Raw genomic sequence first — 24,144 nt, 5'->3', positions numbered from 1 at the left:
GAGGACAGAAGAAAGCGGTAGTGAGGCTGCATTGTTGGAAGGACAGCATTGTAGGGTAAGGGAGGAGGGAAGAACAGTGTGTGGGTATGGAGGGAATGCTGCAGTGTGAAGGATGGAGGAATCTGGATGAGAGTGGTGTCCAACTGAAGTTATGAAATGGACCATGTGTGCTATTCCAGCTACAAAAAGAGCTGGCTTTATCTACTAATATATGATAAATGAATTTGAAAGATATGGTTTGCATAGCATCTCTTTCTAGTACTATGATGGCAAAGGTACCTGGGCCTCTCTTTCTCACTTAAAAGCATCACCATCTCAGTGATAATTTTAATTATTAACCAACTGCTAGTCTGTGTTATCAAGCTAACATTTTGGGATTTACTGTTCATTCACAGTGCTTTTTTTTCTAATCAAGAGGTTTTTTTTTTTTAAGCAAATGGTGATTGAGAGGACTCTTTCACAGCTGATTTGTCTTAGATTTATTTCCTTAATGTATTGAGTACCTACTGTGAAATAAAACTATGTTCAAATTGGGCTTTTTTTCTAGCCATCTAGTATCAGTTTCTATCCCAATTTATCTTCAAAGATTACAGTTTGCTTTCACATTTCTCCATTTTGCTGTGAGAGATAGGAAGAACAAAAATTAGTTTACTTTAAACAAATGTTGCTGTTCTTGTGACTGCTGAAGCATCTCTTTATCATTTTGCGTTTTTATTAGCTTTTCCATTTCCGGGATGATGTGTGGGCTATAAAGAGAATTCAGTGTATTTTGAAATATTAAAATATTTCAGAACATCAGTGTGAGCAAGGCCTCCAGGAGAAATGCAAATATGTGTTTTCTTAGAATAAGATGGAAAAATGAAAACCCATATTAGCAATCTTCTCTGCAGTTTTAAGTGGTAGCCTACTGAAGACTTGAGCTTTCTCTTCTAGATCCTCAGGAAGCATAGTCAGAAACCTAAGTTAATCTATTTTTATGCAGTAGTATATTTTAGAAGTATTTTCTTTACTATCTTGTAAAAAATCTTAATTAATTTTGTAAGAATGAATAGACTATACTTGGGTTATACCATAACTTTTGAAGGAAATTTTGCATATAGATGGGAAAAGTGAATTTATGGAAAGTAAGTAGATTGAAAATTATCTTAGCTACATCTGTGTTTCCATGGATGAGAGAACTATGAAAGTACTACTGTTCAAAGTATTCAAAGAGTTCACTTAAAACATGTTTTTAAAACATTTCAGTGTATGAGAAATGGATAACTTTTATAAGTTTAATGTATTTACCATTGAATGAGAATGAAGGATTATTCAATTTATTTTAAAATCATCTCCAATTATAAAATAACCCAAATGAATGAAAAAGTACGATTTCCATGTCTCTGCTGTCCATGTTTCTGTATGGTTTATCAGGAATTTAACACTCACAGGACAATGTTTTTCTGCTTTAAATTTGTTACTTCTGTACTAGTCATCAGTTTAATGTGGAGTATTCAAGCTGATTTAAAATGCTTACAGCTATTTTAAAAATTATTCTTTAAGTAGTTCTAAAAGAGTACATAATGGGGGGAATGGTTACAAATTCCTGCACAGCACAGCTGGGACACTGCTCTGTGACTACCCCACCTTCCCAGGTGCCCTTGTTTAATAGGTACAAGGCTCTGCAAGTGAAAACCAGAGGATGAGGATCATGGTTCATCTGTGTTGGAACACTCACCAAGGGGAAGTTCCCCTATGCACTGTGTTGAAACTGCTTCCAGAAAGAAAGAAAGGTGAGGTATTGGCATAGGAGACCCTCCAGTGAGGGGAACAGAAGGTCCAATTTCCTGGCAAGCCCCATTTCTTAGGGAAGTCATTCACTTCTATGGGGGCTGGGTTAGAGATGTGATGGGGACTTTTAGCTCTGGTACAGCCCTTGGATTATTACCCATTTCAATGATAAAGTTTGCAATATGAAGGCTAAGGAAGATCAGAAGGACTTTCAAGGCCTTGGGACACCTGGTTACTATGAGATCAGGGGCATGGGTAGTGTTCTCCTTTATCTTTACAGTTGCAGGGAATGGTGAGGGAAGAAACAAGAAGAACCAGCAGATCAATATTTGGTGGCAACAGTTGGGGTTCACCTGTCTCAAACAGAAGAACGGATCTTTGCACAAGGGTGCAGTGCTCACTGAAAGAGCATTAAACTGGAATGAAAAGGGTTAAACCCAGGCTTGCTGGACATAAGCCTGGTGGCCGCACACTGGTGGTAGATGGATGGAGAGATCCTTCACACTGCTCTGTGGTGTGTGAGTATGCTGGAACACATTTGAAATTCATGAAGTACATACAGCATAAGGAATAAACTAAAGGAGCTGGAAGTGAGCAAATAAAAAATCTTTGGTTTTCTTATGCCAATGGGAAGAGCTATTTGGACATAGGTAAGGGAATTTTACCTAGCCCAGGAAGAGGGCTATATTCCCAAAGACTGCTAGAGAATATACTCCTCCGAGTCAGATAACTTCCTGATGCTATTCATTGGACTCTGTCATTTAGGTAATGAAGATGGGTGTTGAACAGTCACCATAATTGAAAAGTACTGAAAGTTTTATTGATCAAATAAAGCAGCTTTGTTCCTGATCTTGAGATGTGTTAGGACCATTTTGCCTGTAAAAAGGATGCGTGATACACTAGGATCAAGAAGTGCAATGTAGCTACCATGTTTTCTTGCTTTGTTAGCGATTCCTTAATTCTTTTTTACCCCAAATATAAGTTTTGTGATAAAGTATGTTTGCATATTTCTGTAAGTTACATGAGGTATTTTGCAGTCATATGTTTTTACTCTTCAATACTGTAACATTTATAAAAAACCCCAAACACTACAATTTAATTGACTTTTTTTATTATTTTTACAAGTAAGACATGAAAAAAGAGTGTTAAAGAAGGAGCACAAGTTATTCTGGAGAAGACATGATTCCAACTTTCTAGGGTGTCTGCTTTCTTTTTCCAGTGATCAAAGCCTCAGCTGAGTTGCCACTGGGAACCAAGTGATATAGCTTGTTGCAACTGGGAGCCGTATTTTACAGATTGTTGGAATTGGGAATCATGTGCTGCAGTGGTTTGTGAAGAGCAAGCATTCTCACACTGGCAGTTTTCCACGTAGAGATAGTTGTAAGTTATGCTGGTTCCATTTCGGCAAGTCAGGGTTACCTCTCTTGTTTGGGTGCTGAGTTCCTTGCAGCAACCACAGTTGTGTTCCATCTGGTTTGCTTCAAGAGAGTACCTGTGTTCAACAGGATGGAAAAATTCATCTTGTTAAAAAAACACAGAAGCCGCATTAGCGATTTTTGTTAGTGTTTGGTTCGAGTGTTTTTTTTAACATCCTCTTTTCCTCCTTCTTACACACACTTAGGAATGTGATTTTCATTATCTTTGTCTTCAGTAGTGAAACTGTTCTTACTTCCATTGAATCCTGTTCAATTCAGTGGAATCATATAAACACATTTACTTTGTTGCTATTCTGTGATCGTAGAATCGTATAGGTTGGAACAGACCTTTCAGATCATTGAGTCTAAGCATTAACCAAGCATTACCCAGTCCACCACTAAACCATGTCTCTAAGTGCCACGCCTACATGTCTTTTAAATAACTTGCAGGGATGGTGACTCAACTAATTCCCTGGGCAACCTCTTCTGGTGTTTGACAGCCATTTCAGTGAAAAAATATTTCCTAATATCCAATCTAAACCCCTCATGGTGCAAACTTAAGCCATTATTTCTCATCCTTTCATTTGTTACCTGGGAGAAGAGATCAAACCCCCCCCCCGCCACTACACCCTCTTTACTGGCAGTTGTACAGAGTGTGGACATCTCCCCTGAGCCTCGTTTTCTCAAGGTTAAACACCTCCAACTCGCTCAGTTGCTCTTCAAGACTTGTGCTCCAGGCCCTTCCCCAGCTCCATTGCCCCTCTCTGGACATGCTCCAGCACCTCAATGTCTTTGTTTCACTGGGAAGCCCAGAACTGGACACAGGACTCAAGGTATGGCCTCAATATGGCCAAGTACATTGTCCTGGTTCAGTTTGCCACGCTATTGCTGATCCAGGCCAGAATGTTCTTGGTCTTCTTGGCCACCTGGGCATTGCTGGCTCATGTTCAGCTGCTGTCACCAGCACTCCCAGGTCATTTTCCACTGGGCAGCTTCCCAGCCTGTGGCAGTGTCTGGGGCTGTTGTGACCCAAGGGCAGGACGCAGCACTGAGCCTTATCGAACATCACACAATTATTGATAAAGATGTAAAACAGGACTGCCCATAACACTGAGCCGCAGCGAACACCCCTAATAGCTGTCCCCCAACTGGAGGTAATTCACTCAACAGCATTCTCTGGGCCTGGCCATCCAGCCAATTTTTTATGCAGTTCACCTGTCCAAGCTATGAGCCCCTGCTTCTCTAGGAGAATACTCTGGGAAATGCTGTCAAAAGCTTTACAAAAGTCTGGATAGACAATATCCACAGCTTTTTCTTCATCCCCTAAATGGGTCACCCTGTCATAAAAGACAATTGGGTTGGTCAAGCAGCAGCTGTCTTTCCCAAACCCATTCTGGCTGGGCCTGAGCCCGTGTTTGCCCTGTTATGTACTCTGTGATCACACTCAAGACATTCTGCTCCATGTCCTTCCCTGGCACCATGGTCAGGCTGATAGGCCTGTAGTTCCCTAGATCATCTCTCCAAACCTTATTGTAGATGAGCTGACCTGCAGTCAACTGGGACCTCCATGGTTAACCAGACTGCTAACAAATGATTGAAAGTAGCTTTGTGAGCACTTTCTTCAGCTCCCTCATTACCCTTGGGTGATAAATTAACTTGACAGACCAGTAGAAAGGAAGCCATAGAGATGTTAAATTAATTTTTAGAACTTACATTGAGGAGCCGGGACAAGTTCCTTCACAGTATGACAGCTCAACAGGTTCAGAAGACTCACAGTCAGCATGGCGGATCACAGTTTCCTTGGTGTAAGGCTTGCAGTGTTTAGCTTCATAAAAAAAGGGGAGGAGAGAAAATATACTTCATTTCTCTAGTTCTGAACCAAAGGAATTGTAAACTAGTTTCAAAGTGCTTGATGTCTGATTACTGAGAATCTGCAGTATATGATGGGGTGGGTACTGTGTAATGTATGGGGAGTTGTCAGACTATTCTTGGATTTCAGCTGTAAAGTGCCTTTGGAAGATAATGCAGAAGCCTGAGCATTGCTGGTTTGATTTGTGGTATTCAGTGTCAGGAAAAAATAAACTGCATTTTTCTTTTGAATAAACAGTGAAACACAAGGTCTTCTTAAATAGACTGTGAAAACAGGGTGAGTGAAGAATCCTTCCATCCACTCAAAGATATTTTCAAGTTGCTCTTAGGCAGAACATATAAACACAGCATTACTTACGTTTACATATTTTGCAGCACCCATCAGATGTAATCTCTGTGTCGTCCTTTGTAAAAGTAAAGAAGGAGGATTTGTATTAGTGCACAGATGACAATCACGAGTAAGAATATGACTTAGCACTACTGGGCAGAAGGCTTCTCTGTGATGAACCCTGAATGAAACAATGGATGACTTGCTGTCCTCACCATAGGAGTCTTGAATACTTGTAACCTCATAAGAAAATACTATGCTTTTCTTATTATTAATCATAGAGCAAGCCTGGTTTCATTCTTAAGACACTCCTGCAGCTTCAGTGGAAGTGATTTGTAGTATTTTTCCTTGTCCCTCCTTGTTCATTTAAAGTGAATTCAGTCAATGAAAATTGATTCAAACTTACAGGATCACACTCTCCGGCGTCGTACTCAGGGCATACTTTTTTAGTTTGGACTGGAACAAACTGATCTTCAATTTTTTCACATTTGTAATGGCTGCACTGATCGAATGGCAGGATCTCGTTAACCTAAGATTTTATAAGAAAAGCAAAAGTGTTTTTTTTATTGTGATCAAGTATGTCTGAGCTAATTAAATTCTCACTCCACAAAAGATTCTCAGATGCTTCTGAACTTCTTTCGAGTGGCGAAAATAAAATTCTGGAAACTATCTAGCTTGAAAGTTTAAATCCTGGCTCTGAACACTTAGACCATAAATTAGAAAGTGTTTCTCCATTAGCCACAAAAATCAAGAATTTGATTCCAAATAATGTTCAACTCAGAAAGCTGATACATTGTTTTTCAGAGTAATTTCAGTATTTTATTTTTTACCAGTAAGGGACATGAGTTGTCTCTTAGCTTTTCTAACTTGTATGGCTAACAGATAGGTTGGTAAATGAAAGGAATACTTACATTGAGCACATGAACAGTGTTGTTACTGAGTCTGACTTTGCAAGCTACTTCAATACATTTCCCGCAGCACTCTCCTTCCTCAGTCATGTATTGGTAACCCTACTCGGAAAGAGATGAAGAAGAAAGTATGTTGAATTGGTGATGGAGAATTCTAGTTTTGCTGTAGCTGACTGGGCAGCCTAGAGAACCTGAACTCACCAGTGGGCAAGATGTCTCACAATGAACTGTTTCACAATGCATAATGTTTGCATTAGTCTCTGGATCTTTCTCAGAACTGCAGGTACACTTCTTACATGAATCGATTACTACTGATTTTCCAACCTGCAAGACAGAAGAAAAGACCCCAAAAATCATTCCAATGCCAACAGTTTCCATATCATGTAATGGCAGAGATTAAAGGATTGCTGGGAGCCATTAAGGTTGCTGAAACACAAGTACGACAGTTCTCAAATTCTCTTTGAACACAGACCTTTTTGGCTTCATGCCTTGCAGGAAAGCACATATTAAGAAGAAACTAAATGAAGCAATGTAAAAGGGAGCAGCAAATTATTAAATTAAGACTGGTTTATACTGTCTAATTATTTTACCAGCTTTTCAATGCTCCATTTAAGAGTATTTTTTATCTATAAGTTATGTTTAGTGATTGTAAAACAATTACAATTTGAAAACAGGGATTAAAATAAGCCTTTACATATGCAGATACAAAAGCAGAGATCTAAATTTACATATGGATTTTAGTCTTTCTGAAGTGTATCCCCAAAGACTCCGATGCTAATATTTAAATTATGAGTTAATCACCTAAGTACCAATTTAGCAAAATGGTTTAGGTATCAACTAAATAAAAAATGTTAGTTTTGGTTTTTTAAGGTTCTCTGGGCTTATTTCAAAGAGCAATTGAGTTTGGGCTATTCATCAGATTGTCTGGCAAAGTCATTAATTACACAAGTGGGAGGAAGCTTAAAAAGAAATTACATCACCAAAAGGGGTACACTCCTGTTTTATATTATTCAATTGAGGAATACTTCTGTGAAAAAATTTATTTCGACTTTAAAATATCCAAACAACTTCCAAGTAAGGGCTAGAGAGAAAAACCCCCACAAACATGTACTGGGAAAAGAACTTTCTCAGACTTATTTTGGTAGAAAGGATATACTTTTCACTTCCAGCAATATACTGCTGTATCATTCTTACCATGTACAATGTTCCATTAATCACACAGACATCAGGTATAGGTCCTGAAAAACAAAACAAAAAAATCCAGAATAACTCAAATTTTGTGACTTCCTGAGAAGTCAAGATGTTGTCAAGATACTTGTTAGTAACAAAGAGTACGGAAAACTTGAATTCAGTCCCCCTACATGCTTAGTCTTCATATGTGGTGTAGCTGAATGTTTAAGTAAAGTTTCATCATTAAAATTAGCTGGAAGAGTTGGAGAGGAATGGCTTCAAACTTGAGCGATGCCTGAAAAATCCCTTTTTTCCCCCTTTAAATTAGTTATTTCCTCTTTGAACTCTAGGAGTCCAGTGATATACAAAGATCCTTCAGTTATTGATTCTCTATGACCTTTCAGAACATGACTTGTATGGAAGATTGACTCTGTGGAAAAAGGTATTCCTATTGTGGTAATGTAAATCTGGCAGAACCCATCTATGTCTTTCAAAGAACTGCTTCAAACTTGCCTGTTCCTTTGTTTTGGCTTTCCTTTTCCAGGCTTAATTTATGGCTACTTTTTATTCTTTTGCACTAGCATACATACATAAAATGTATGTATAAAAAGTGTATGTTTATAAATAAATTAATATAGCGGTAGAATTTTTTGATTTTCATGAGCATCTGGTGAGAGTAAGTATAATTACTACTTTTCATACACTGTCAATTCAGTTACTGATTACAATTCACTTTGTACTATTGCTTCTTGTTACTTGGTCTTGTAGTTAACTGTTAAGCTTTTTAATGAATTATTCTTCTGTTTATGCATCTTAGTTTAGTTGCATTTAGGCTAACATTGATGTGTTCCAATGTTCCCATGTAATAACAGGAAAAAGACGTATCAATAACATTTATAATTACAGGTACAGAGATAGTTGAGCTACATAGACCAGTGAATGTTAAAAATATTATTCTGCTCTACCACCCATTCTCTCATCAAAGTTAAATAAAAATAACATTATTTTTTTAAACAAAGTTTTAATGCATATTTAGCCAAAAAATTGTTGTGTGTTTGCTGAGACAGAACTATTTAAGAAAGATTTTGCTTTTATTGTGATACATGAAGAACTTCCTTAGGTATTAATGGAAGTGCAAATGTAATTTACTGGAGTATGGTGTGGTATTTATACATGTATTTTTAATACTTACGGCATTCAAATTCAGGACAGCATGGGTTTTTTTTGTGGTAGTACAGGCATGGAAACAAATCCTAGGTCACAAATAGTTTGCTGAGCTGTTTGGCATGGGAGTGGCTGGCATTGCACAGTAGCAGTGAGGGAGTCACAGACACACTTCTGGCATTCATTTATCCACTCTTCTCCAGGCTGAAAATATATAAATTATTTATTCTTAAATGCTCCTTCTTCCTAGTTGTTCAGTTTTAACTTAAGATATAATCTCAACATTAGTAGGAAATTCAGATTGGAGTTGTCTTAGTACATCATTTAAGAGCAGGTATGCTCAGAACAACCACAGAATACGTATAAAAAGAATGGTATTTTAAATTTCATGGCTAGTCTACTTATCTCTATAAAATTTAAATTACTTTTAGTAAAACCAAAAGTCTCTAATGGTCTTAGAGAGCTTTTCCACCTAGAGATTACTTAGAAGTCTGGTAATGCCAGGTTAAATAATTGTGTGCTATTAGGTTATTTGTTACATGACCAATTTTGTTATTCAGATACACAGAGGTTGATTTGAGCTGGCTGTTTGGATTGGAGTCTGTTGAAAAGGACAGAAATCAGTCAGGTTTTGCAATAGTGGTGTATTAGAAAGTAGGGAGGGGAACCACCTTTCGTGCAGGATTGACATCAGTACAGTTTCTTTCTACTGAAGTTGTGAAGGTTGTTGCTGTGGTTGGTGAGGCAGCTTGTGATGTGGTTGAGGAGGAGAGTGAAGGAACAGAAGTTGTCACAGGACATGGCCCCTGGAAGGGCTCAATCTCACACTCCTTGCTGCAAAGTGCATAAAAATTACAGCCAGCTCTGTCTGTTCTGTTGTATACCACTTCCCCTGTGGATGAAAATTGGAGGAGAAAATACAAAAATGAAAATACATAGGGAGAAAGATCAAGAAATTATTGTGAAAAGATAAAGTGTATTCAGGTATAAAAACTTCTACGTTTAGATGATTTTGAGTGTTTATCTTTAATGGAATAGAGTCTTAAGGATTTCTATTGCATTTGAATTTTTTTTATAATCATAAAGACACTTACCAGGAGAAAATAAAGTTTCAAACACATGACAAAAGCATGGAATTATTTTGCTGGATGTAATGGATGTGCTGGTGGAAGAACTGAAGATCACAGGAGTGCTTGTTGTAACATAACTTGATCGTGATGTACCAGTTGAAGCTGCTGTTGAGCACAAATAATAATTTAGTTTGCAGGTACAGGATTTTTATCTAATAATTTTAACATATTCAAGAGGTCTATTCAACATTCTGGCAAACAAAGTGAACATTTTTGTTGCATTCAAATATTTGACCTATTCATGAGTGGAGATTGTGGAACTTTTTTCATTGTACATTGAATAACATCTGGCCTTTGGCAAAACTTGAGAGATTTACCTCTAAAGTTCTCAAAAGTTTCAACCTTCTCCACTGAAGTAAGAATTAATACTGTGAAGTTAACTCAGCTATCAAACATAGATACTAGTAACAAAGGGGCAGATGGATTAAAAATCGGTTTATGTGTTTTGAGGAATATAAATGGTCATACATTCATATAATCACATATTGGTTTAGGGGAAGAAGCCACAAAACACAAAGGTATGAATGTGGCTCTAAAGAAAAAGCTGAGTGTAAAATTTTAAGAAGTAGACAATGACATATCTGGGCTGACAGTAGTGCCAGAGAAAACTGTTGTAGCAATATTTTCTACAGTAGGAGAAAAGAATGTTGTAAGAATTTCTGTAACACCTGTGGTACTTCCAGACTGAGGAAGAGTGGTAGTAAGCACACCTGAGGAGCCAGTAGTGGTTCTAAGGTTTATTTCAGGTGAGGTGGAGGCACTGCTGGTGGTGGTAGTGATGATGGTTGTTCTTTCTCTGGCGGGGGGCGTGGTGACAGGGAGAGCTGTGCTGCCAATAGTGGTTCCTGTTTTAAACTCTGAGGTTGTCGTGGGAGATGTTGCTGTCTGGGTTGCCACAGTGGAGGTTTCTCCTGGAGCTGATGTTGCAGTGGCTGTTGTGGTACTTCTCTCAGTGGTCCTTAAGGTGCTGGCAGTGCTGGTGGCTTCCTTAGACACAGTTGTTGGGGAAGGAATGATGGTGGTTGTACCTTCAGTCTGAGGGGGAGAGGTGCTGGTGGTGGTAGCGATATTGGTTGTGCCCTCTCTGGGTTGTACTGTGGTGCTGGGGACAGCTGTTGTTCCAACAGTGGTTCCTATATTAACTTCAGCGGTTGTCATGAGAGATGTTGCAGTCTGGGTTGCCACAGTGGAGGTTTCTCCTGGAGCTGAGGTGGCTGAGGCTGTTGTGATACTTCTCTCAGTCGTCCTTGAGGTGCTGGCAGTGCTGATGGCCTTGGGCGGCGCAGTTGTTGGGGGAGGAATGATGGTGGTTGTGCCTTCAGTCTGAGGGGGAGAGGTGCTGGTGGTGGTAGCGATATTGGTTGTGCCTTCTCTGGGTTGTACTGTGGTGCTGGGGACAGGTGTCGTTCCAACAGTGGTTTCTGTTCTGATGTTAGAGATTGTAGTCGGAGATGTTGGCGCCTGGGTTGCCACAGTGGAGGTTTCTCCTGGAGCTGATGTGCCTGAGGCTGTTGTGGTGCTTCTCTCAGTGATCCTTGAGGTGCTGGCAGTACTAGTGGCTGGGGTGGGCACTGTTGTTGTGGGTGGGGTGATGGTGGTACCTGGTGTTGAGAGGGCACTTGTTCCTACAGTGGTTGTTTTTTCTCGCTGTGGAAGCGTGGGGACGGCAGTTGCTGTTGCTGCAGGTTGGGTTGCCACTGTGGTCGTTTCTGCTGGGAGGTATGTGGTGGAGGTGCGTACTGTGGTTCCTGTTGGTTCTAATGTTGTCTGGCAGTGTTGGTCACAGCACAGCACTGAGACCTCGTAGTCTAAGCATGTGGGGTACTTGGAAGGCTGCTCGTTATTTCTGCACACAAGCCCCCTCTCAAGGCTGCACTCAAATTTCTGTCCCATTATTTTCACAATGGTGTCAGGGTAATCTTTAGCTCGGCACTTGATGTCTTGTGGCTTTTCACACAACTTGTACCCATCAGCTCGGATTTTTTCAAATGACTCTGTATCTCCATTTTCACTGCCTGGAGTAGGGGAGTCCACATCAAACCACTGTGTCCAGGCACAGCGCCCCACCACGCAGTTGTCTGTGGAATTGGAGATGCGGATAGTGGTGGTGCCTGGGGTGGTCACTGTTGTTGTGGGTGGGGTGATGGTGGTTGTGCCTTCAGTCTGAGGAGGAGAGGTGCTGGTGGTGGTAGTGATGATGGTCGTTGTGGCCTCCCTGGGTTGTACCGTGGTGCTGGGGACATGTGTTGTTCCAACAGTGGTTTCTATTTTGATATTAGAGATGGTAGTTGGAGATGTTGGCGCCTGGGTTGCCACAGTGGAGGTTTCTCCTGGAGCTGAGGTGGCTGCGGCTGTTGTGGTACTTCTCTCAGTGATCCTTGAGGTGCTGGCAGTGCTGGTGGCAGGGGTAGGTACTGTTGTTGTGGGTGGAGTGATGGTGGTTGTACCTTCAGTCTGAGGGGGAGAGGTGCTGGTGGTGGTAGCAATATGGGTTGTGCCCTCTCTGGCTTGTACTGTGGTGCTGGGGACAGCTGTTGTTCCAACAGTGGTTCCTATATTAACTTCAGCGGTTGTCGTGGGAGATGTTGCAGTCTGTGTTGCCACAGTGGAGGTTTCTCCTGGAGCTGAGGTGGCTGAGGCTGTTGTGATACTTCTCTCAGTCGTCCTTGAGGTGCTGGCAGTGCTGATGGCCTTGGGGGGCACAGTTGTTGGTGGAGGAATGATGGTGGTTGTACCTTCAGTCTGAGGGGGAGAGGTGCTGGTGGTGGTAGCAATATGGGTTGTGCCCTCTCTGGGTTGTACTGTGGTGCTGGGGACAGGTGTCGTTCCAACAGTGGTTTCTATTTTGGTGTTAGAGATTGTAGTTGGAGATGTTGGCGCCTGGGTTGCCACAGTGGAGGTTTCTCCTGGAGCTGATGTTGCAGAGGCTGTTGTGGTACTTCTGTCAGTGAATCTTGAGGTGCTGGCAGTGCTGGTGGCTTCCTTAGGCACAGTTGTTGGGGGAGGAATAATGGTGGTTGTGCCTTCAGTCTGAGGGGGAGAGGTGCTGGTGGTGGTAGCGATATTGGTTGTGCCCTCTCTGGGTTGTACTGTGGTGCTGGGGACAGCTGTTGTTCCAACAGTGGTTTCTGTTCTAATGTTAGAGATTGTAGTTGGAGATGTTGCTGTCTGGGTTGCCACAGTGGAGGTTTCTCCTGGAGCTGATGTTGCAGAGGCTGTTGCGGTGCTTCTCTCAGTGATCCTTGAGGTGCTGGCAGTGCTGATGGCCTTGGGCGGCGCAGTTGTTGGGGGAGGAATGATGGTGGTTGTGCCTTCAGTTTGAGGGGGAGAGGTGCTGGTGGTGGTAGCGATATTGGTTGTGCCTTCTCTGGGTTGTACTGTAGTGCTGGGGACAGCTGTTGTTCCAACAGTGGTTTCTGTTCTGATGTTAGAGATTGTAGTTGGAGATGTTGGCGCCTGGGTTGCCACAGTGGAGGTTTCTCCTGGAGCTGATGTGCCTGAGGCTGTTGTGGTACTTCTCTCAGTGATCCTTGAGGTGCTGGCAGTACTAGTGGCTGGGGTGGGCACTGTTGTTGTGGGTGGGGTGATGGTGGTGCCCGGTGTTGAGAGGGCACTTGTTCCTACAGTGGTTGTTTTTTCTCGCTGTGGAAGCGTGGGGACGGCAGTTGCTGTTGCTGCAGGTTGGGTTGCCACTGTGGTCGTTTCTGCTGGGAGGTATGTGGTGGAGGTGCGTACTGTGGTTCCTGTTGGTTCTAATGTTGTCTGGCAGTGTTGGTCACAGCACAGCACTGAGACCTCGTAGTCTAAGCATGTGGGGTACTTGGAAGGCTGCTCGTTATTTCTGCACACAAGCCCCCTCTCAAGGCTGCACTCAAATTTCTGTCCCATTATTTTCACAATGGTGTCAGGGTAATCTTTAGCTCGGCACTTGATGTCTTGTGGCTTTTCACACAACTTGTACCCATCAGCTCGGATTTTTTCAAATGACTCTGTATCTCCATTTTCACTGCCTGGAGTAGGGGAGTCCACATCAAACCACTGTGTCCAGGCACAGCGCCCCACCACGCAGTTGTCTGTGGAATTGGAGATGCGGATAGTGGTGGTGCCTGGGGTGGTCACTGTTGTTGTGGGTGGGGTGATGGTGGTTGTGCCTTCAGTCTGGGGAGGAGAGGTGCTGGTGGTGGTAGTGATGATGGTCGTTGTGGCCTCCCTGGGTTGTACAGTGGTGCTGGGCACAGGTGTTGTTCCAACAGTGGTTTCTATTTTGATATTCGAGATGGTAGTTGGAGATGTTGGCGCCTGGGTTGCTGCAGTGGAGGTTTCTCCTGGAGCTGAGGTGGCTGCGGCTGTTGTGGTACTTCTCTCAGTGATCCTTGAGGTGCTGGCAGTGCTGGTGGCAGGGGTAGGTACTGTTGTTGTGGGTGGAGTGATGGTGGTTGTACCTTCAGTCTGAGGGGGAGAGGTGCTGGTGGTGGTAGCGATATTGGTTGTGCCCTCTCTGGCTTGTACTGTGGTGCTGGGGACAGCTGTTGTTCCAACAGTGGTTCCTATATTAACTTCAGCGGTTGTCATGAGAGATGTTGCAGTCTGTGTTGCCACAGTGGAGGTTTCTCCTGGAGCTGAGGTGGCTGAGGCTGTTGTGATACTTCTCTCAGTCGTCCTTGAGGTGCTGACAGTGCTGATGGCCTTGGGCGGCGCAGTTGTTGGGGGATGAATGATGGTGGTTGTGCCTTCAGTCTGAGGGGGAGAGGTGCTGGTGGTGGTAGCAATATGGGTTGTGCCCTCTCTGGGTTGTACTGTGGTGCTGGGAACATTTGTCGTTCCAACAGTGGTTTCTGTTCTAATGTTAGAGATTGTAGTTGGAGATGTTGCTGTCTGGGTTGCCACAGTGGAGGTTTCTCCTGGAGCTGATGTTGCAGAGGCTGTTGTGGTACTTCTCTCAGTGATCCTTGAGGTGCTGGCAGTGCTTGTAGCCTCTATGTGCACAGTTGTTGGGGGTGGAATGATGGTGGTTGTGCCTTCAGTTTGAGGGGGAGAGGTGCTGGTGGTGGTAGCGATATTGGTTGTGCCTTCTCTGGGTTGTACTGTGGTGCTGGGGACAGGTGTCGTTCCAACAGTGGTTTCTGTTCTGATGTTAGAGATTGTAGTTGGAGACGTTGCTGTCTGGGTTGCCACAGTGGAGGTTTCTCCTGGAGCTGATGTTGCAGAGGCTGTTGTGGTACTTCTCTCAGTGATCCTTGAGGTGCTGGCAGTACTAGTGGCTGGGGTGGGCACTGTTGTTGTGGGTGGGGTGATGGTGGTACCTGGTGTTGAGAGGGCACTTGTTCCTACAGTGGTTGTTTTTTCTCGCTGTGGAAGCGTGGGGACGGCAGTTGCTGTTGCTGCAGGTTGGGTTGCCACTGTGGTCGTTTCTGCTGGGAGGTATGTGGTGGAGGTGCGTACTGTGGTTCCTGTTGGTTCTAATGTTGTCTGGCAGTGTTGGTCACAGCACAGCACTGAGACCTCGTAGTCTAAGCATGTGGGGTACTTGGAAGGCTGCTCGTTATTTCTGCACACAAGCCCCCTCTCAAGGCTGCACTCAAATTTCTGTCCCATTATTTTCACAATGGTGTCAGGGTAATCTTTAGCTCGGCACTTGATGTCTTGTGGCTTTTCACACAACTTGTACCCATCAGCTCGGATTTTTTCAAATGACTCTGTATCTCCATTTTCACTTCCTGGAGTAGGGGAGTCCACATCAAACCACTGTGTCCAGGCACAGCGCCCCACCACGCAGTTGTCTGTGGAATTGGAGATGCGGATAGTGGTGGTGCCTGGGGTGGTCACTGTTGTTGTGGGTGGGGTGATGGTGGTTGTGCCTTCAGTCTGGGGAGGAGAGGTGCTGGTGGTGGTAGTGATGGTGGTCGTTGTGGTGGTGCCTGGGGTGGTCACTGTTGTTGTGGGTGGGGTGATGGTGGTTGTGCCTTCAGTCTGGGGAGGAGAGGTGCTGGTGGTGGTAGTGATGGTGGTTGTTGTGGCCTCCCTGGGTTGTACAGTGGTGCTGGGCACAGGTGTTGTTCCAACAGTGGTTTCTATTTTGATATTCGAGATGGTAGTTGGAGATGTTGGCGCCTGGGTTGCTGCAGTGGAGGTTTCTCCTGGAGCTGAGGTGGCTGCGGCTGTTGTGGTACTTCTCTCAGTGATCCTTGAGGTGCTGGCAGTGCTGGTGGCAGGGGTAGGTACTGTTGTTGTGGGTGGAGTGATGGTGGTTGTACCTTCAGTCTGAGGGGGAGAGGTGCTGGTGGTGGTAGCGATATTGGTTGTGCCCTCTCTGGCTTGTACTGTGGTGCTGGGGACAGCTGTTGTTCCAACAGTGGTTCCTATATTAACTTCAGCGGTTGTCATGAGAGATGTTGCAGTCTGTGTTGCCACAGTGGAGGTTTCTCCTGGAGCTGAGGTGGCTGAGGCTGTTGTGATACTTCTCTCAGTCGTCCTTGAGGTGCTGACAGTGCTGATGGCCTTGGGCGGCGCAGTTGTTGGGGGATGAATGATGGTGGTTGTGCCTTCAGTCTGAGGGGGAGAGGTGCTGGTGGTGGTAGCAATATGGGTTGTGCCCTCTCTGGCTTGTACTGTGGTGCTGGGAACATTTGTCGTTCCAACAGTGGTTTCTGTTCTAATGTTAGAGATTGTAGTTGGAGATGTTGCTGTCTGGGTTGCCACAGTGGAGGTTTCTCCTGGAGCTGATGTTGCAGAGGCTGTTGTGGTACTTCTCTCAGTGATCCTTGAGGTGCTGGCAGTGCTGATGGCCTTGGGGGGCACAGTTGTTGGGGGAGGAATGATGGTGGTTGTGCCTTCAGTCTGAGGGGGAGAGGTGCTGGTGGTGGTAGCGATATTGGTTGTGCCTTCTCTGGGTTGTACTGTAGTGCTGGGGACAGGTGTCGTTCCAACAGTGGTTTCTGTTCTGATGTTAGAGATTGTAGTTGGAGATGTTGCTGTCTGGGTTGCCGCAGTGGAGGTTTCTCCTGGAGCTGAGGTGGCTGCGGCTGTTGTGGTACTTCTCTCAGTGATCCTTGAGGTGCTGGCAGTCCTGGTGGCAGGGGTAGGTACTGTTGTTGTGGGTGGAGTGATGGTGGTTGTACCTTCAGTCTGAGGGGGAGAGGTGCTGGTGGTGGTAGCAATATGGGTTGTGCCCTCTCTGGGTTGTACTGTGGTGCTGGGGACAGCTGTTGTTCCAACAGTGGTTCCTATATTAACTTCAGCGGTTGTCATGAGAGATGTTGCAGTCTGTGTTGCCACAGTGGAGGTTTCTCCTGGAGCTGAGGTGGCTGAGGCTGTTGTGATACTTCTCTCAGTGATCCTTGAGGTGCTGGCAGTGCTTGTAGCCTCTATGTGCACAGTTGTTGGGGGTGGAATGATGGTGGTTGTGCCTTCAGTTTGAGGGGGAGAGGTGCTGGTGGTGGTAGCGATATTGGTTGTGCCTTCTCTGGGTTGTACTGTAGTGCTGGGGACAGGTGTCGTTCCAACAGTGGTTTCTGTTCTGATGTTAGAGATTGTAGTTGGAGACGTTGCTGTCTGGGTTGCCACAGTGGAGGTTTCTCCTGGAGCTGATGTTGCAGAGGCTGTTGTGGTACTTCTCTCAGTGATCCTTGAGGTGCTGGCAGTACTAGTGGCTGGGGTGGGCACTGTTGTTGTGGGTGGGGTGATGGTGGTACCTGGTGTTGAGAGGGCACTTGTTCCTACAGTGGTTGTTTTTTCTCGCTGTGGAAGAGTGGGGACGGCAGTTGCTGTTGCTGCAGGTTGGGTTGCCACTGTGGTCGTTTCTGCTGGGAGGTATGTGGTGGAGGTGCGTACTGTGGTTCCTGTTGGTTCTAATGTTGTCTGGCAGTGTTGGTCACAGCACAGCACTGAGACCTCGTAGTCTAAGCATGTGGGGTACTTGGAAGGCTGCTCGTTATTTCTGCACACAAGCCCCCTCTCAAGGCTGCACTCAAATTTCTGTCCCATTATTTTCACAATGGTGTCAGGGTAATCTTTAGCTCGGCACTTGATGTCTTGTGGCTTTTCACACAACTTGTACCCATCAGCTCGGATTTTTTCAAATGACTCTGTATCTCCATTTTCACTGCCTGGAGTAGGGGAGTCCACATCAAACCACTGTGTCCAGGCACAGCGCCCCACCACGCAGTTGTCTGTGGAATTGGAGATGCGGATAGTGGTGGTGCCTGGGGTGGTCACTGTTGTTGTGGGTGGGGTGATGGTGGTTGTGCCTTCAGTCTGGGGAGGAGAGGTGCTGGTGGTGGTAGTGATGGTGGTCGTTGTGGCCTCCCTGGGTTGTACCGTGGTGCTGGGGACAGGTGTGGTGCCTGTGGTGGTTTTTATTTCAGGGGTGGAGGCAGTTATTGTAGATGTTGTTTGAATAGCCACAGTGGATAATACAGTTGGAAGAGTTTTTTCCGTTGATGTAGTGGTGCTTTCCGTGGTGCTTGTGGAGGTGCTGGCAATGGTGGTAGCTTCAGTAGGCACTCTTGGTCTGGGTGTAGTGACAGTCGTGCCTTGTGTTGGCAGGGCAGTAGTACTGGAGATTATTGTGGTGCCTGGTGTTGATTCTGTGCCTGTGGTTTCTGGTGTTGATTCTGGGAGAGTGGTGATGGTACTGGGTGGTGATGGACGTTGGGTTATCGCGGTGGAAAGTTCTGCTGTAGTAGTTATTTGGTAACCTGTTGTTGAGACTTTTGATGTCGTTGCTGTTACCGAGGTTTCGGTCACGGGAGTATTTCTTTCTCTTTCTTTTTCTTCTGTTGTTGTAGTTACTTCACTTTCTTGTCTTTGTGTTGTTGGTATTATTGTTGTCTGTACTGTAAATGGTGTTGATTCTACAGCAGTAGTTATGAATTCTCTTGTGGTTGTTGGTGCTGTAGTTTGTACTTCTGAACACGGTATGTATCTGCAGCATGATATTCTGATTTCATAATTATAGCATTGCTTAGATTCTTGGTCCTGGTTATTGCATATTAATCCTCTGCTTTGACTACACACAATGGTTTGGTTAAGGTTGGTAATTTCAGTATCTGGGTATTCTTTGGCTCTGCATTGAACTTCACTTGGGTTTGTACACACACTGTATCCTTTATCCTTGAGATTTTCAAATGTTTCATAATCTCCACTGTCCTCTTTGTTTTCAGGCTGAGTGGAATCAAACCATTCTGACCACACACAGACATTTTTTACACATACAGTCGTCACTGGAATTGCAGTTGTCATTTCTGTAATTCAAAAGAGGAAACATAAGTCTTGCCTGTTCTTACTAAAGGGAGTTCCAGGAAGAAATTATTCATCTTCCATACCTTTTATTGTTGTAAATATTTTTTTTATATTATATAGTATTTTAGTTTTAATGAACTTGCTTTGGCAGTCTCAAATTTAATTTCTAAAGTAGATTTTGACCTTTTGCCTGTAGTATTATTATTGTAGAGGTATTTTCTTCAATAGCTATTAAAGATTTGTAGCTAAGTATAAGTATTCTGATATCCTTTTACAGTATGCCACTAATTAGTTAATAGATCTCACAATTGCTATGGTATAAGCAGAGAAGGTTTTATTCCTTGGTATTTTCTCTGTATTTTTAACACTTAACTGCATTACTATTCAGACTTTAAAATATTTTTACCCGTAAATGACTTTTAGACTTAATTCAATATTACTACATCTAACATATTTATAAATATAAAATATATACTTAACATATATGTATTTTATATGTAGTACATTACAACAGAGAATATACATACTATATATGCAATATATAATCTAATAGGTATTTTCTATGTATTTTAATAAGACTTCATATTCCTGGTGTTATGAAGATAACCATGTTGAATAGATATAACTTTCTCAATATGAATGTTACTTAATAGAAGACTTAAATTTGAATATTTAGTTCTTGCTGTAGTATAATTTTGTGGATATATTTCTCACAATTACTCAGAATTTAGTCACTGTAATTAATTAGCTGCAGGAATAATATAGTAGTGTACTCCAGAAGTAGAAGGAAAATGTTGATTTGGGTATTAAACACCATTAGGAAAGGTTCCAAAGAATGGTTATAAATAGTTTAAACACTCCCTCAAACTAAATGTCTTCTCTTCAGTTTGTGCTTACATGCTCAGTGATTTAAGAAATGGCAGCAACTGTCTTTCACGTTTTCAGAAGCTGGTCTAGAACTGCTAAGTTTTTTTGCAAGGAAATGAGAAAATTCTCCAGGATGAAATGATTAATAAAGTCTATTAGTTTTTCCCCTGGGAAAACAGAGGAGACTGAGTTTGTAAGAAATGCTGTATTCATTTCCACATCCTCAACTATGGTCTGCCTTTTCAACTAAAGCTGCCAGGTGAATTGGTGGCTCCAGCAGAAGTCAACAGTTTCAAGTAAAATTATACCCCATTAACTGATGAAGAGGTCCTACCTTTCAGGTAATTTTTAGTCACTTACAGAGATTCTAGAGTTATTTTAATGATTATTCATGCATACCTGAAGCAGTAGTTGTGGGCTGACTCGTGGAAAATGTAAATGGGGTTGTTGTAAAAACGCCACATTTAAAGATGTCTCTGCTTATTGTTCCATTGGCATCGCATGTTGCACTGATACACCATCCAGTTCCGTCTGTGGTGTTGTAGATGAGTTCACCATATTTATAGCTATTCCCTTCATAAACGCAGTTGCAGGCTATAATTCAGAAGGAGTTTATTGTCAATTCAGGCACCTATGAAAAGATAGTATCCAGTATTTCTTGTTCTAAATAATTTTTCTTAACTGTCTTACCTTTATCATCAAACTTGCACTGTAAGCCTTCTTCTGTGCACTCACTGAAACAGAAAGCATAAAACTCCATATATTTTGTGATTGTGATGTAATTTTATAAGTCATCTTTCTGACCGATACTGGTATCAAAAGGCAACGCACTTTGTGTTTATTCCTAGAATGTTCTGTTAGTTTTGGCTCCTTTTTAGCCATTGTTTTCCAAAATCTTGCTTTATATTAAACCCAAACTTATAAATAGTAGTGAAGTTAAATATTATGCAAAGTTACAGGTAGAAGTCTATAGGAAGACTTTCCTTTTTTTCTTCACATCACTTTCCTTGCATTCGCAATGTTTATGTACTAAATAGAAGGCCAAAAGGGTGAGTCTAAATGCTCAAATGATGCAAGTTTGTAATAAAATCCTTGGAAGCAGGCTACTAATAAATACCTTTACTCACGGCACAACATTTTTCCTGCCACAGGAATGTGAAATAGAGATAGCTTAGTCATAAAGGACTTCTTGTTCTTGATGTATCTTTATGCTGAGGATTTACACTATAATCAGGAAAAATTTCAATAGAACATAAAATCACGTAAAATCTTATTAATATAGTAGGAAAACTGCCATTAGATCTTAAGGCATTATTTTTTCACAGGTATCTTGAACTGATCCTGCACGTAACAGGAACATACAGCTTCCCCCTGAAGTTTTGATCTTTTTTTCCTTGTGTATGATGAGGCTGGTATGTTAAGTCTTACCATATATTGCATTCATCCCGTTTATATATCTTTCCATCTTCATCATCATAACAGTCACAGAGACTAACACACTTCATCTGATCCTCATGAAAATATGGCTTGTCTGGTGGGCAGTTAGGGTAGCAGCCTGCAGATAGAAAAAGTAAGAATGAGATACAGTCAGCAAAGGCTTTATTTGTGCCCAATGCATTTGCAGGTCTTGTTTTTAATAGTTATAATGTCTTTGCTTTATGTTTTGCAATAGCTCTAGGAAGTAATGCAGAGTTAGTAGCATCAGCAGAGCTCATCCATAAGGACTTAGTCCTAGAGATTTTCTTACTGCAGTTTGCATACTCTGCCTCCATTCACGTGGATGTAATGATATTAGAGAAAATTGAATTGTGCAAATGCAGCTGATGGAGGAAATAGCACTCCATTAAAGACAATTTAAAACATAATGATATGTACCCACTAGGAGGTACCTGCAGCTATTTTTACCTTCTAAACCTGGCAGGTCATTGAGGCATTTTCCACTTGGGTTCTTACAGGTCTTCATACAGGAAGCACCACAAGGCTTATAGTGCCATTCACATTCTCCTTGCTGATTGTAGTAATCACAGAACAGTGCTGAGGAGAAACAGAATGTTGAACATGTTCAGGAGGGGAAAAAAAAAAAGAGCAAATAGCTTAAGCATGAAAAATCTACACAGTGAGATGTTAATGCACATATGTAAGATACATTTAGCTGCACTTTCAGAAGTGTTTATGACATAAAACTTACGACAAATTGTTGGGCTTCTCCAGGCTACGCATACACCAACTTCACTACATGCTTGAGCATAGGCAGCGACTGCTGTACAAAAGCAATCACAATCTCCTCCAGTGTCGCAGGCACAAGCGTCTGTCACACATGCTTGGTAATATTTTGCTGGTTCAACCTGTTATTAGGCAGAAATATAATTATATGCATCCTGGTTTCTAAATTATTTACCTTTGCTTGAGTAGTTTTCTTGCAGTATCCCAGAGGGAAGGCCTACATTGGTAATTTATTTTTCGTTTCTAAGACACTGTAAGATACCTGAGGTGATGCCAAATGATACATACAAATCATGTCTTGCCAGATTTTTAGAAACCCAGACTTGTATCCTGGTGTAAGATTAGCTTAATTTTCAAAAAAATATTAGGCAACCTGACAACATTTGTTATGTACTTAGTGACAGATAAAGGCTATGCTGATACTTAATTCCTATGTTATTATTTCATTGAGCTTGTCTTCTCTACCTGGTATATGAGAATTTTTATTCAAGTCAGGCTGCAAGGAAATACATAGTAATTATGCAATTATTATTCTTTTCTAATTATTATTCTTAAATGTCTTTTTTATTTCTTACAAGTAGGGACTGTAAATCTGTCCCATTGAGGGCAATTCAGGATGGAGTTTTCCTGGCACAATTTGAAGTGAAACATGTTCATAAAGGAGGCATGCATGTTAAAACCTATAAGAATAGCACTTTTAACAACCCACAGCCTTAGTTTTCACACAGTATATTTCTGCCCTGGTAATACCTGAGAGTGACAGGCAGCAAAGACTTTGCTGTTGATGATGCTACATTGCTTCTCTGACCAGGACTTCCGATAAGGGTTGGTAGAACATGGGTCCTTGACAGTGAAAGCATCAGGGCATGTAGAGGATACTTTCCAGCTGTTTCCAAACTCTAGGACATTCTCTACTACAGATTGACTCCTGGTAGTAAAGTCATTGACGCTGTTGCCATCATAATTTCCACAGAGACCACAGACCTGGCCCTGCAAAAGGAAGCAAATAAAAGAATAATGGATGTGAGAAAACTTGAAGCAAAATCTGAGACTGAAAGAATACTTGAAATTCAGCTCTTAGAATGGTGGCATTCCATTCTATCAGTCCTGAACACCTTCATACTCTAGAATAGAGGAACAGAATGTGACCACTAACGCTAGAAGGACATAGTTCTTAACTATTTTCTTGTAAATATGAACAGTAAAACCATCTTTGTCATTGTAACCTTCTCTGAGCTATATTTTTAACAGGGAAATGAGGACTCACAGCAGATTTGACTTTTCATTTAAGCCTTATTTTATACAATAGCTGTACATATAAAAAACAACCCTCTAACTAACTATTAAGTATTACTAGTTCAGCCACCTAATCTATTCATTGAGTCTTTACCATTAAGTCTGATCACAGGTATATAAAGAAATTACATTTTCCTTGTGCATCCAGAAATATCCCTCATTCTGAATGTATGGATCTGTGCAACAGTAAGAGGTGGCAATACATGCTTTCTCTATGAAACTAAGGTGCATACTTTTCATATTACTACTATTTTTATAAAATTCCAGTGAGTGAGGAAGGAAAAGAACTTATGGGACTGAAAGAAGCTGGTATATCAAGTTCTAAATTACGCTTAGTTTTAATGCCTAATTTAAATGTCATTGTGGTATGCAATAAGATAGCAAATTCCGTATTTACTACAAGTTTTAATGCTTATACATAATAAGCGAAGAGAAGGAGAATGAAAATTTGAATTAATTTTCCTTATCTGTGTAGTTATATGCTTGACAAATACTTGGTGGCATACAAGAGGCTTTCACTCATAGTATTCACTCATAATACACTTCCTTGTTCTTGAAGTGTGATCATTTGTGTGTCAATGAGAACTGGAAACAGTGGATTATTTTCAAGACCAAACCTAATCAGTTGATTTATACACATGTAATTATGTAATTTTAATAAGTCTGATAACCTTTAACAAGGTTCAGTTTGTAATTTCAACAAAGTCAAGTCCAAAATAGTGTTTTGCCAACTCAAGTTCTGTCAGGCCAAGTAGGTACTGGAA

General features: G+C 42.1%; 1 protein-coding gene across 1 annotated transcript in view; it reads right to left on the bottom strand.

Annotated features, from left to right (window-relative positions):
• Positions 1-5,701: 5,701 nt before the first annotated feature.
• The window catches only part of LOC116997703 (mucin-5AC-like), a 44,760-nt gene continuing 26,317 nt past the window's right edge, over positions 5,702-24,144 (bottom strand). The window contains exons 25-36 of the mRNA XM_033062781.1: positions 22,835-23,074; positions 22,050-22,206; positions 21,767-21,895; positions 21,290-21,416; positions 20,552-20,595; positions 20,261-20,455; positions 10,465-18,996; positions 9,296-9,516; positions 8,697-8,828; positions 6,492-6,614; positions 6,294-6,392; positions 5,702-5,911 (exon numbers count right to left, since the gene is read on the bottom strand). Of these exons, the coding sequence (XP_032918672.1) occupies positions 5,702-5,911; positions 6,294-6,392; positions 6,492-6,614; positions 8,697-8,828; positions 9,296-9,516; positions 10,465-18,996; positions 20,261-20,455; positions 20,552-20,595; positions 21,290-21,416; positions 21,767-21,895; positions 22,050-22,206; positions 22,835-23,074 (10,209 nt within the window). The remainder of the gene's footprint in view (positions 5,912-6,293; positions 6,393-6,491; positions 6,615-8,696; positions 8,829-9,295; positions 9,517-10,464; positions 18,997-20,260; positions 20,456-20,551; positions 20,596-21,289; positions 21,417-21,766; positions 21,896-22,049; positions 22,207-22,834; positions 23,075-24,144) is intronic.

This window comes from Catharus ustulatus, chromosome 6 (genome assembly GCF_009819885.2).
Source record: "Catharus ustulatus isolate bCatUst1 chromosome 6, bCatUst1.pri.v2, whole genome shotgun sequence".
NCBI lineage: Eukaryota > Metazoa > Chordata > Aves > Passeriformes > Turdidae > Catharus > Catharus ustulatus.
This window is presented reverse-complemented; position numbering and strand designations above follow the sequence as displayed.